We start from the raw sequence: 12,316 nt of genomic DNA on the forward strand, positions 1-12,316 counted from the left end.
ATAGGAGAGCCACAGCAGACATGATGGGCCTGCAGTGTGGCAATGGTGGGCACTGACAGGGCATGAGGTAGAGTGTGTTGGGAATCCAGAAGAAGGGCTGGGAAAGTTGAGAGAGGTGTCTTTTTACCCAGTTTGCATGTGACGTTGTCATTTGAACTAGTATTTAAAAGAGGAAAAAGATTTGCCAAGGGAGAGATGAGTCAAAAGGGAAGGTCAGGAAGACACAGAAATAACTCCCCTAACCTTACCTCTGTTGAAAACACCAGTCACACACTTCGGTAGATAAGACACAATCAGGCACGGGCACACACGTCTCTGTAAAGTCAGGGGTACTTTCTACTTGGCATCCTTCGCTCTGTGCCTAGAAAACCAGCTAGACACTCAATAAATGTTTGCTGAATGACTGAATACATGAGTGAGTATATTATAGAATCGAGAGGTCCTTTTGCTGTGGCTGGAATTGGAGGTGTTTTGAAGAAGTGGTAGAAATAAGGCTTCATATACTTCCCCTCAGTCTTGTCTTTTCCCTACTCAGAAACTTCCAATAGCTTATCAACCTCAGCACTGTTGACACTTTGGGCCTGACAAGTCTTTCTTGTGTGGGGTAGCCCCTTGTGTTATAGGATGTTTAGAAATATCCATAACCACTCCCCACTAGATGCCAGTCGGACCCCCATTTGTGACAGCCGAAAATGTGTCCAGGCATTGCCAAATGTCTCATGGGCAGATATAATCATTCGCAGTGGAGGACCACTGAGTGTGATCTTCAAAGTTTTAAGTGAATGGCTTATTTGAATACTTTATAGGAATTAGTCCAGTTCTCTCTAAACAACTGCAGCACTGGGAACATATTTATTTAATTGAAATGCATTTATAAAATTTGCTCACTCTAAGAAAGAGTTAAACACCATTTTCGAATTCCTCTTCAGAATATTGTTAAGACATTTAAAAATTTCCTAGTTTATAGATGGAGTGTTCAGAGAGCATAAAAAAAATGCACTGAAACAAGATTATGTTGATTTAAATTAATCTGGAAAGGTTTTTTGTTGAAATTTTTACAGACACGGTCAACGAGAGAATGAAAAACGCACCATTGCATCCGTATCTGCTGATGGCACAAACGTAGTGCTCACTGACCCGCTGAATTACACACACTTAGGAATCACTGTCACACTCCCTGATGGAACTCTGTTTGAAGCAAGAGCGGAAGTTGGAATTCTCACAAGGAATATTTTAATAAGAGGATCTGATACTATGGAGTGGAATCACAAAATTCCAGCATGTCCTGATGGATTTGACACTGGTAATTTTAGCAACCTGAGTGTGTCAGCTTGTAAATTGTTTCCAGACATTGTAAAAGTGCTCCCTGGGAGAAAAATCACCCCCAGTTAAAAACTGCTGTTGAAAGAGCATACTAGGTTATGCTCTAGTACTAAATAAACCTCAAATGGCATTTCTCTTTAAAATGAGAAAGGTTTATTTCTCACTCATGTGCACGTGTCCAATATGCTCATTGTTATGATTCTAGGATATAGGCTGATGGAGACTCCACCTCAACATAGGCCTCTGTGATCTCGGGGACAGGGCAATGGGATGGCCAGGGAGTCAAGCAATAGCAGTTAATCACTTTGGTCCTGAAGAGACGTGTCTCTTCCACTCAAGTGTCATTAGACAAGAAATGATTCCATAGCTTACCTCAGTTCTTATATGTGTGCCTGTGTGTGTATGCGTGTATATATAGATAGATAATAGATAGATAGATGCTTTTATGTAATAAAAATACCATTACAATATGATGTATAGTTAAATATTAAGAAATATGGTTTAAAGATAGACTTTTCTTCAGTGGGTTATATTAGAAAAGGTTCTCTGGATTCAGTGTCACATAACCTACATTCTGATTCCAGTTCATGAAACCTAATATCATCCTGTTTAAAATAAGAATGTTTCCTGTTCTGCCTACTTACTGTAGTTATAGGAATTAAGTGGCAATATGCATATTCTAGTGCTATACAAATATAGGATTTGCATTATGTTAATCTCCAAATATTGGGGCAACGCTTCAGAGATAGTAAGAAAAAAATATCTTTATTAGTATTAATTTAACCAGTCAAATATTTATTTAGTATCTTTGAAAAATGCTGAAATAGGTACCTTAGGGAATGCAAAGGTGAACGAGATAAGGTACTTACCTTTCTTACTCTCTAGAGGAGGAAATGATGTGAATGCAAATAATATCCCAGGATGAGATTAAAATTATGTATGAATAAAAAGGTATAATTAGGTATGGGGGATCTATGTAATTAGAGGATTTTGCCATGGTTTTTCTTTATGATATCTTAAAAAATATTTTTCAAGGTGAATTTGCTACACAGACATGCTTCCAGGGAAAGTTTGGAGAAGAGATAGGAAGTGACCAGTTTGGAGGCTGCATTATGTTTCATGCTCCTGTCCCTGGTGCTAGCATGGTAACTGGAAGAATAGAATACGTAGAGGTAAGACGCATTGTTAGTAAATCACAGTGGTTTGCCAAAAGTTATCCATGGCAGTGACTAAGCACTGAACTCCTGCTGTTGACCAGATGCTGCTTATGATCTGGTAGAGGAGACAGAGAAGTAAACAGACAATTTTGATACACCCAATTATTCACCCATTTAAATCATGCCAAAATTTTGTTTATTTTTCTCACACCCCACATAAAATTCGTCAGCAAGTTCTACCCACACAGCCTACAAAATATAATGACCTGCATCCACTCTCCCTCCACTACTGCCACCCAGTCCCTCACCCAAGCCACCGTCCCCTCTCACCTGGACTACTATGATTCCCTCCTAACTAATCACCATGCTTCCACCCTTTCTCCAATAGAATCTCCATGCCACAGCCAAATAAACTTTTTAAAGTATAAATCAGATCTTGCTGCACCCTGTTCCAATGGCTTTATATTACACCTAAAACAAAAAGCCCAAGTCCTTCCCATAGGACCCACACGATCTGTCCCCCAGCTGGCCTCTGACTTTATCTCCTGTGACTCTACCCAGGCTCATGCCATACTAGCTGCATGGGCCTCCTTGTCAAGCACATTTCTGTCTCAGGTTCTTTGCATTTGCTCTTCTTTTTGCTTGGAATGCTCCTCCAGCAAATGCTTGTATGGCTCACATTCATTTCGGTCAGGTGTCTTTCTCAAATGTCCTCCCTTAAGAGAGGCCTTTCCTTACTGTCTTTATTTGAGATAACTGCCCAAACCTGTTTTCCTTCATTTACTCATAGCTCCTGACATATATATATCTATTTTCAATCTCTCTCCCTAGAACATAAACTCAGTTAGTTCAGAGATTTTGTCTTTCTGGTTTTCTACTGATTGTCCTGTAGCTGAAACTGTGCTTGGCATACAGCAGGTTCTCAACTGATTGTTAATGTAACCAATATGTGAAAAAATGAATACGCAAGTTATCCCCAGGAGATTAGGAGCCCCTCTGTAACTTACTCATATTCAGTCTATATAATCAAAATTTAGCACAGTTTTTATCAGATGTTCAGTAAAAGGGAGGAGGATAGGAAGGATGAAATGATGAAAGGAAGGAAGGGAGGGAGAGAGGGTGTGTGTGAGAGAGAGAGGAATAGTAAAATCCGTAAATCTATTAAATTGGAGACACCCAGACTGCAAACAACGTATTGAGGGTGGTAGAGGCAACACCTGTATCTCCCTCTTTCTAGGATATGTTACACATATGTGACATCTGAGATATGGACTAAATAAGGTCAGGGTCAATCTGTGTATTGATTGTTAGTAATAGTTTTTTATTTTTAGATGAAAAATGAAAATAAATAGATGCCCTAATATTTTTTCTAACATTATGGGATCATATTACTCCTGCACATTTGCACACGCACTCCCACACACTGGTATCCTCTGTATTAAATTAATGGATTATAGACCTACTGAAAGAAAGCACAGCACAGTGGTTAATAAAAGCACCAACCTAGAATCAGACCACCTTTAATGGAGTTTAAATGGAGTTTTATGACCATGAAAAAGATTCTTAGCCATCGTAAACTTCATCTGTAAAGTGAAGTTGGTGACAAATGGCTACCTTGTAGGACTGTGGTAAAGATTGATCATGCATATAGGACACAGCACAATATCTGGCAATCGGTAAACATTCAAGAAATATTTGTTATTATTATATAAGAATCAGAGTGAAGGAGAAAAATAAGTCTTTGAAAGGTTTTATATTGCCAAACATGGAAGTTTAGTAATAGATTGAGGTGAAAAACAAGATTCAAAGATGGCTTTTGTTCATTCATTCATTTGGTAACAAGTATGGGCTGTTATATATTGAATAAAACAATGTGGATTGAAGGTCAAATAACAGATTTGAAGGATAAACATGAATAATATGGCAGATATAAATGTATCAATAATAATTAATGTAAAATTGGAGATTGTTATGAAACAAGAAAATATAAGCCAGGCAAATTATGAGTCTTTGTGTATCACTAAATAGCTATGATTTCTGGGCTTGACAGATATTCCATGCTGGCCAGGCTTTCCGCTTGGGGCGATATCCAATTCATTGGCACCTGCTCGGAGATTTGCAATTTACATCTTATGTGAGAGGCTGTGCAATTCACCAGGCCTATAACAGAGCGGTTACTATCCATAACACACATCACCTGCTGGTTGAGTGGAATATTATATATGATATCAAGGGAGGAGCATTTTTTATAGAAGATGGTATTGAACATGGCAATATTTTGCAATATAACTTGGCAGTCTTTGTGCAGCAAAGTACTAGTCTTTTGAATGATGATGTGACCCCAGCTGCATTTTGGGTAACCAACCCAAACAACACCATACGACACAATGCAGCTGCTGGAGGCACTCACTTTGGCTTTTGGTACCGAATGAACAACCATCCTGATGGGCCATCCTATGACCGAAACATTTGCCAAAAAAGAGTTCCTCTTGGAGAATTCTTTAACAACACTGTTCATTCTCAAGGCTGGTTTGGACTATGGATATTTGAAGAATATTTCCCCATGCAAACAGGATCTTGTACTTCTACAGTGCCAGTGCCTGCGATATTTAATTCACTTACTACTTGGAACTGTGAAAAAGGAGCTGAATGGGTCAATGGAGGAGCCCTTCAGTTCCATAACTTTGTGATGGTAAATAATTATGAGGCTGGAATCGAGACCAAGAGGATTCTGGCTCCATATGTTGGGGGATGGGGTGAAACCAATGGAGCAGTGATTAAAAATGCAAAAATAGTTGGGCATCTTGATGAGCTGGGAATGGGGTCTGCATTTTGCACAAGGAAAGGCCTGGTTCTCCCATTTAGTGAAGGCTTGACTGTATCTTCTGTACACTTTATGAACTTTGACCGTCCCAACTGTGCAGCTTTGGGAGTGACATCCATCACTGGAGTTTGTAATGAAAAATGTGGAGGTTGGAGTGCAAAATTTGTTGACATCCAGTATTTTCACACACCAAACAAGGCTGGCTTTCGATGGGAACATGAAGTGGTACTGATTGATGTTGATGGTTCACTTACAGGTAATGTTATATTCTAATTTCTGATAATATACATTGGAAATATGTTTATGTTTACACAGAGAGTTGAACTGTCAAAGCAGACTCACATGAGTCACAGATCTTACCCAGCATCAAACTTTGGCAATGATTTAAAGATATGGGTCAGCACTAGGCACAGATGAGACACTCTTTTTGTGGAAGAAGCCCAAATTGTCAGGTGTAGCCTTTAAAAATATCCTTTATCCTTTTTTTTTCCTCTTGCATTTGCACTTTGGTTTGGATTAACAGCAAATTTTGAGGAATATTTATGGGAACTTTGACCACAAAGGGAATTTTTTTGCTTATTCATTTTATATTCAGTTAATTATACAGATAAGAAACTGTTTACATGATTACCCAAATTCTCTAAGCTAATCATGCCCCATCAATGTATATATTCCAGGTTTATTTACATAAGCAATGTAAGCAAACTAGAAATATCCTGCTAAAATACTGTAAAAGAAAGGAATAAGTTACAGGGCTACTGTTAACTCTTTCCTCTTTTTTTTTTTTATTTTTTAACGTTTATTTATTTTTGAGAGAGAGAGACAGAGTGCGAACAGGGGAGGGGCAGAGAGAGAGGGAGACACAGAATTTGAAGCAGGCTCCAGGCTCTGAGCTGTCAGCACAGAGCAGGATGTGGGGCTCAAACTCACAAACCATAAGATCGTGACCTGAGCCAAAGTCAGACACTTAACTGACTGAACCACCCAGGCGCCCCAGTCCTTTTCTTACCACTCTAAATTCTGAATTTGAAATTAGTTCAAAGAATATGTTAACTGTAGTACAAAATTCAACATAGAGCATGCCACATTTTCTGTAACTATTCATAATTTCTACAGTTTAGTATCTGTACACATTTTAATGATATATTTGTCTAAATAAGATCACAAGGATTATGTGTGGGATTCTGCATAATTCTTTAAGAGATCATTGACAAGTAAATCTACAGATATTAACAATTTACTTTTGAAAGACTTTGTAAGATGGAAAAAGATTCATCTCAGTATTCAAATAGACTTAGTTCTCAACTATAGTTGTTGACTTTTGACTGTTGTTCTAAATGTGGCTTTTAGAGGGAGAACATTTGGGTGATTCTCATTTATAAAAATTTGTATAACCTTTATTAGTTTATCTAATTCATTCAGCTTGGGTATTTAATGGTAGTTGGCAGTCCACTGGTTAAGAGTACAGGCTCTATGGTCAGACTGCCTGGATTTGAATCCTTCTGTGTATCCTTGAGTAAGTTACTTATCCTATTTCCCATCCTTATTTGGCTCTCATGGATTCTTCAGATCCTGTGTTTCATCTACATCTACAATAATCTCCCTAACCAAAGAATCCACTGCAAAGCTTCCATATGAGGTCCTATTACCCCATGCCAAAAAAATAAATTACCAGGACTTTTAGATTTTGTTACTGGTACTATGGGTCACAGTAGCTATATGTTGTAGACAGTTTGGGGTTTTGTTGGTTTTTTTAGTTTTCTAACATGATACAGGAAACATGCTGTTTATGTCCATCTCCTAGGTCACAGAGGACACACTGTCATTCCATACAGCTCATTGCTGGACCCTTCCCACTGCACACAAGAAGCCGAGTGGAGCATCGGGTTCCCTGGGGCTGTCTGTGACGCCTCAGTCAGCTTCCACCGTTTGGCATTCAACAAGCCTTCTCCAGTATCTCTGCTTGAAAAGGATGTGGTTCTCTCAGACTCTTTTGGTAAGTGAAATACAATAGTTTAAACTAGTAACTTAAATATTTTTCTATTTTCATCATCATCTTTTTGAGTTGTCACTCACTATTTGGAACGTGGAAAAATTATAATATTTTTATTAGTCATTATCAGGCAGGAAACAAAAAACCACCCAAAATGGGCATGTGAGGATATGGAATAAATGCATGGACCAGCATGATGTTCTGCTGCTCAAGGAACCTCCAGATAATATTACTACAGAGAGTAGGAAAGTTGACATAGTCCTTGGAGCAAGACGGTAAAAATACACTGTTGTCCCTGCTAGTGAAGGCAGAGGCTTTTGATTATATTTGTTGATTGAAATGGGTTGGAGGGGCATTTGCTAGGTCAATAGCTGTACACCCAGGTGCCAGGGATTATTGGTTCACCGATTTGTTTTAGTAATGATATCATACCTGGAATATCAGATGAGCTTGACATCATTACCTGACTAGGTTGAATTAATTTGCTGTCATTATTCATGATCCCTCTGGCATTTGCACCAGCCAAACAAGTTAAATGAGAATGTGCCCTTTGGTCGAGAGATGCAGGAGCCCACCGAGAACCCCTTACTTCCTCACAGGGAGAGAGTCAGGGGACTAATGAGCTCATTACACATTCCTCTCTGCCTCTCTTCTTCCTCTGCTCCCCACTGTCCAAACTCATGAAGAATAGTGGACAGTAGATCTGCAGGGGAAACAGTAAGTACGAAGCAATTCTTTTATAATTTATTACGATGTTATCAGCTATTATATTTAACTTTTAAAACATTCCTACTAGAGTTTCTTCCTCCTATGAATTGAAAAGGTCATACAGCAACTCTCTGGGTAATGGTTATACCCACTATCTCAGTGGCTTAAAGACATGAACCCAGCAGCCATTCCTTTTCTTGTGATTACCAGATGTCTGGGATGGAGCAACATCACTTAAACTTTTAGAGACTGTGGTACAATAAACAATATTTTAAGCAAAGTATCTATGAATGTTTTCTTCTGATTAAAAACTGAGAAGCTAAAACAAAAAGGAACCAAACACCAAAAGCAAATGAAGCTATTTTGTCTGATGAGATAACACATTAATATTTCCCATTATTATGTTATCAAATAGTTACTTATGATAAAAGTTTTAATCATATCTTCAAATACTTTATGACTGAACATTGGCTTTTTATAAAACGTGGTCTAAGATAATTTTCCAGAGGACTCAGAGATGTACAAACCACCCTGAGGAAATTATTTTAAATATACAGCATAATAAAAAATATATATGCCTTTAACAGTTTTTCAGTAGTAATATTTAAACATTTTGAGTCTGTAGTTTAGGGTTTGTTTTTCGTCATTGTTGGTTTTTTGGTCGTGGTGGTGGCGGTAGCGATGATTTTAGAAGTTTTTATTTGTGTTATTATTCATTTTTTAAAAGTTTATTTATTTTGAGAGAGGAAGAGAGTGGGGGAGGGGCAGAGAAGGAGAGAGAGGCTCCCAAGCAGGTTCCATGCTGTGAGCATGGAGCCCAACTTGGGCTCAAATCCACAAACAGTGAGATCATGACCTGAGCCGAAACCAAGAGCAGGACGCTTAACCAACAGAACCACCCAGGTGCCCCGTTTGTTTTTATTTTTGATTTAAGAAGTCTAATATTTCTGAATTTATGAGACTATAGCTTTCTTGTGAAGTCTCTCTGTGCCTTTTTGTCTGATCCTTTCAGGAATAAAGATTTTTATTTAATTACTAAACTGAACACCTTGGTGGCAAGATCTATAAATTTATCTTTCTGTCACCCACATAGCTCAACACAAGACATTGCGATAGTGGAGACTCAGTAAGCATTGAATTACAATGGAATTAGTTGTAGTACCCAGACCAAATTACAGAGTAGAGAAAACATCATGCCAGGTATTTTCCTTTATAATGTGACATAAAAAATAAATCAATTTTCATAGTCAAGCAAATTTGACTATTTTTATTTTATCTCCATTAAATCCAGATAAAATTACTTAGTACTAAGAATTAAAAACAAAAAAAAAAGATCACTTGTTCTCATTTTATATATATACTAAACGAATCAAAAGTTCAACAAATATACTAGAAAAGTGGGAAATAAGATTTGATATAACTTTACATATATCTTTAGATATCTTTATCAAAGGGTCTTATACATGGTGATGTGTGTATCTTTATGTATATATGTATGAATATACATATCTTTATGAATTCATATGTAAAGTTAGACCAGATGGCAAATTAATTTTTGACACTGTTAGTGATACTATAGACCAGATGGCAAATTAATCTGAGACACTTACTTTTAATGATACTATTTTTTTAAATATCAATTTCAAATTTCAGTCCAAGATGCTTAAAATCAACATGCTGAAAATGAATGCATCTGAAAAAAAATTAAGAAAACAAAAATAACTATTAAAAATGATAATTAGTTTTATTTACAAAACAATCATGAAGGAAGTTCAGCTTAAAGTATAATTCCATGCATCAGAAAAACTTTGGTGGAGGTTGGTTCTGCCAAACATAGAGCAAATTCTAGGGGTTGTGGATGATTTTCATGAACTCTTATCTAAGTCAGCTATTGCTTCCTGACAGACTGTCCCCAAACTTAATAGCTTAAATCTACAATCATTTGTTTTCACTCTCGTGTCTGAGGACTGGGGGTTGGGTGATCTTGGCTGTGCTCGGCTAGGATGCTTTGCCTGAAGGTGAGGAACCAGTGGGCTCTGCTCCTCCCCAACAGTTGAATTCAGGTTGTTCCATGTGTGTTTATTCCAGAGCACATGCTGAAAGGAGAGCCAGCTCCCTGGGGCAGGATCTCTGCATTGCAACCAGAGGCTCAAGATGGCAAGGCTCACTCAGCTAGCACTTTTCAAATGGTTATGAGTGTCTGGTCCCCCAACATCAATAGGCCTGAGGAGTCTACACTGCACTTAAGGAAGAGAGAGGAATAAATACTCACTGAATAAAATTGAAGTCATCATAGTTCTTCTCATACATTGGAGGTCATTTGGAACTGTATGTTTTCAGGGTCTCTGCTCATGACCTTTTTAAATGCAGTGCTAATTAACAAGCTTAAGAATTAATGAATTTGTTCCTCCTTAATATTGGAACTTTTTTGCCTCATTCTCCAAAGAAAAAGGATGAGAGTTTATTTTATAGTCTTTCTTGTAGCTTCCTCTTCCTAAATTTATAAGGGAAGAGTTTGCAAATTTAGCATAAAGTTCAATCAGAGATGACAAGAGAGAGGGAAGGGAATGGAAAAAATAGAATGTAAGCAATTAATCATAGATCTCTTCTTTACATTGTAAGAATTCTTTTCAAATCTTTAGCTGAAGTTGTCAGGCACTCTCTCATGAACAAGAATTACCAAATTAAATATTTTTTTCTCATAACAGGTAGTTTAGGTCCCAAGTTTGTTGTTCACAAAATTTAGGGTATCATGGCCACTGTTCATGGTAAGTCTGGTGGCAACCTAGATCCTTAAGAGCTTTAAATCAAATCTTTCCATTAGTACTTGTTACTCAGATTTTGTTAACTCAACAAATACAGGAAATCTAATAAAGAATTAGAACTTATATTGACATGCCCTGCAAATGAAGCATCCTGAAGAATTAAGTTCTTAAAAGAATAGCAACACAGTACATATTTTTTAAAAATTTTTATGTATTTATTTATTTTGAGAGAGAGAGAGAACGCACGCACAGCGCAGGCACAGAGAGAGAGGGAAAGAGAGAATCCCAAGTAGGCTCCACGCTGTAAGCACAGAGCCTGGCACAGGACTCAATCCCACGAACCATGAGATCATGACCTGAACCAAAATCTAGAGTCAGACATTTAACCAACTGAGCCACCTAGGGACTCCTCAAAAGAATTATATTTTAGACCAATAATACTTAAAGAACTGTGTTAATATATTTAAACACTTTTGCCATAGTGGTCATAATCATCATCATGTTTGAATTTTATCTTTCCCTAAGGAATAATGATGTCATCTCAGTTCAGAATTCTAAGTGAGAAAGCATTTTGTATTTTAGTTAAGTGGAATATTAAACATTGGGGCCTTCAGTTAACAAAGACATTTAGAATATAAGTAATGAAATGCTATGTTGACTTCTTCAGAGACTTCCGTTGACTTGGCTAATATTTGACATTTGCACTTCTTGGTAAAAATAGGAATTTTCTAGAGATAGAGATCACTATTATTTGTTTGTTTTGCATTCTGCTATAGGCACAAGCATTGTTCCATTTCAGAAGAAACGACTGACTCATATGTCTGGATGGATGGCTCTGATTCCAAATGCAAAGCACATTAACTGGTATTTTAAAGATGTAGGTCACATAACCAACATATCCTATACATCAACATTCTATGGATTTAAGGTAAAGAGCTATAAAATTCATCTTCTAATAATTATGATTGCATATAACACGAATGCAGCATGGAAGGTGCTTGCCTCACATGCTGACCTGCACACACTTCATGACCCACCCTGAATCTAAGCAGCCAAAAAAAAGGAACCTTGTGTAGGAATCGAAGTCAACAATCTCTGCCATATTCCCATAATACTAAGCTGGTGTCCTTTTATTATCACCATAATAATAACTAGCATTTATTGAGTGCTTATGATGTTCCAGGTACCAGTCAAAGGCTTTATAATTTGTATTATTAAAAATTTTTTTAATGTTTATTTATTTTTGAGAGAAGAGAGAGACAGAGCACGAGTGGGGGAGGGACAGAGAGAGAGGGAGACACAGAATCCAAAGCAGGCTCCAGGCCCTGAGCTATCAGCATAGAGCCTGACACCAGGCTCCAATCCATGAACTGCGAGATCATGACCTGAGCTGAAGGTGAACACTTAACCGACTGAGCCATCCAGGTGCTCCTATAATTTGTATTTTCATGTATCAAACACAAAAAACAACAGGCCAAGTCCTCTATGCCTACCACCTAGATCTATCTGAATCTAACATTCTGTGTATATTTACTTTTGATTTTTA

The 12,316-nt window shown here is 37.5% G+C and overlaps 1 protein-coding gene across 1 annotated transcript in view; it reads left to right on the forward strand.

Annotated features, from left to right (window-relative positions):
- PKHD1L1 (PKHD1 like 1) overlaps positions 1 to 12,316 on the forward strand; it is a 158,517-nt gene that overhangs the window by 85,482 nt on the left and 60,719 nt on the right. The window contains exons 47-51 of the mRNA XM_042923667.1: positions 1,062 to 1,303; positions 2,359 to 2,495; positions 4,531 to 5,560; positions 7,109 to 7,300; positions 11,547 to 11,698. Of these exons, the coding sequence (XP_042779601.1) occupies positions 1,062 to 1,303; positions 2,359 to 2,495; positions 4,531 to 5,560; positions 7,109 to 7,300; positions 11,547 to 11,698 (1,753 nt within the window). The remainder of the gene's footprint in view (positions 1 to 1,061; positions 1,304 to 2,358; positions 2,496 to 4,530; positions 5,561 to 7,108; positions 7,301 to 11,546; positions 11,699 to 12,316) is intronic.

The sequence above is a fragment of the Panthera leo genome, chromosome F2 (assembly GCF_018350215.1).
Source record: "Panthera leo isolate Ple1 chromosome F2, P.leo_Ple1_pat1.1, whole genome shotgun sequence".
In the NCBI taxonomy this organism is placed as follows: domain Eukaryota; kingdom Metazoa; phylum Chordata; class Mammalia; order Carnivora; family Felidae; genus Panthera; species Panthera leo.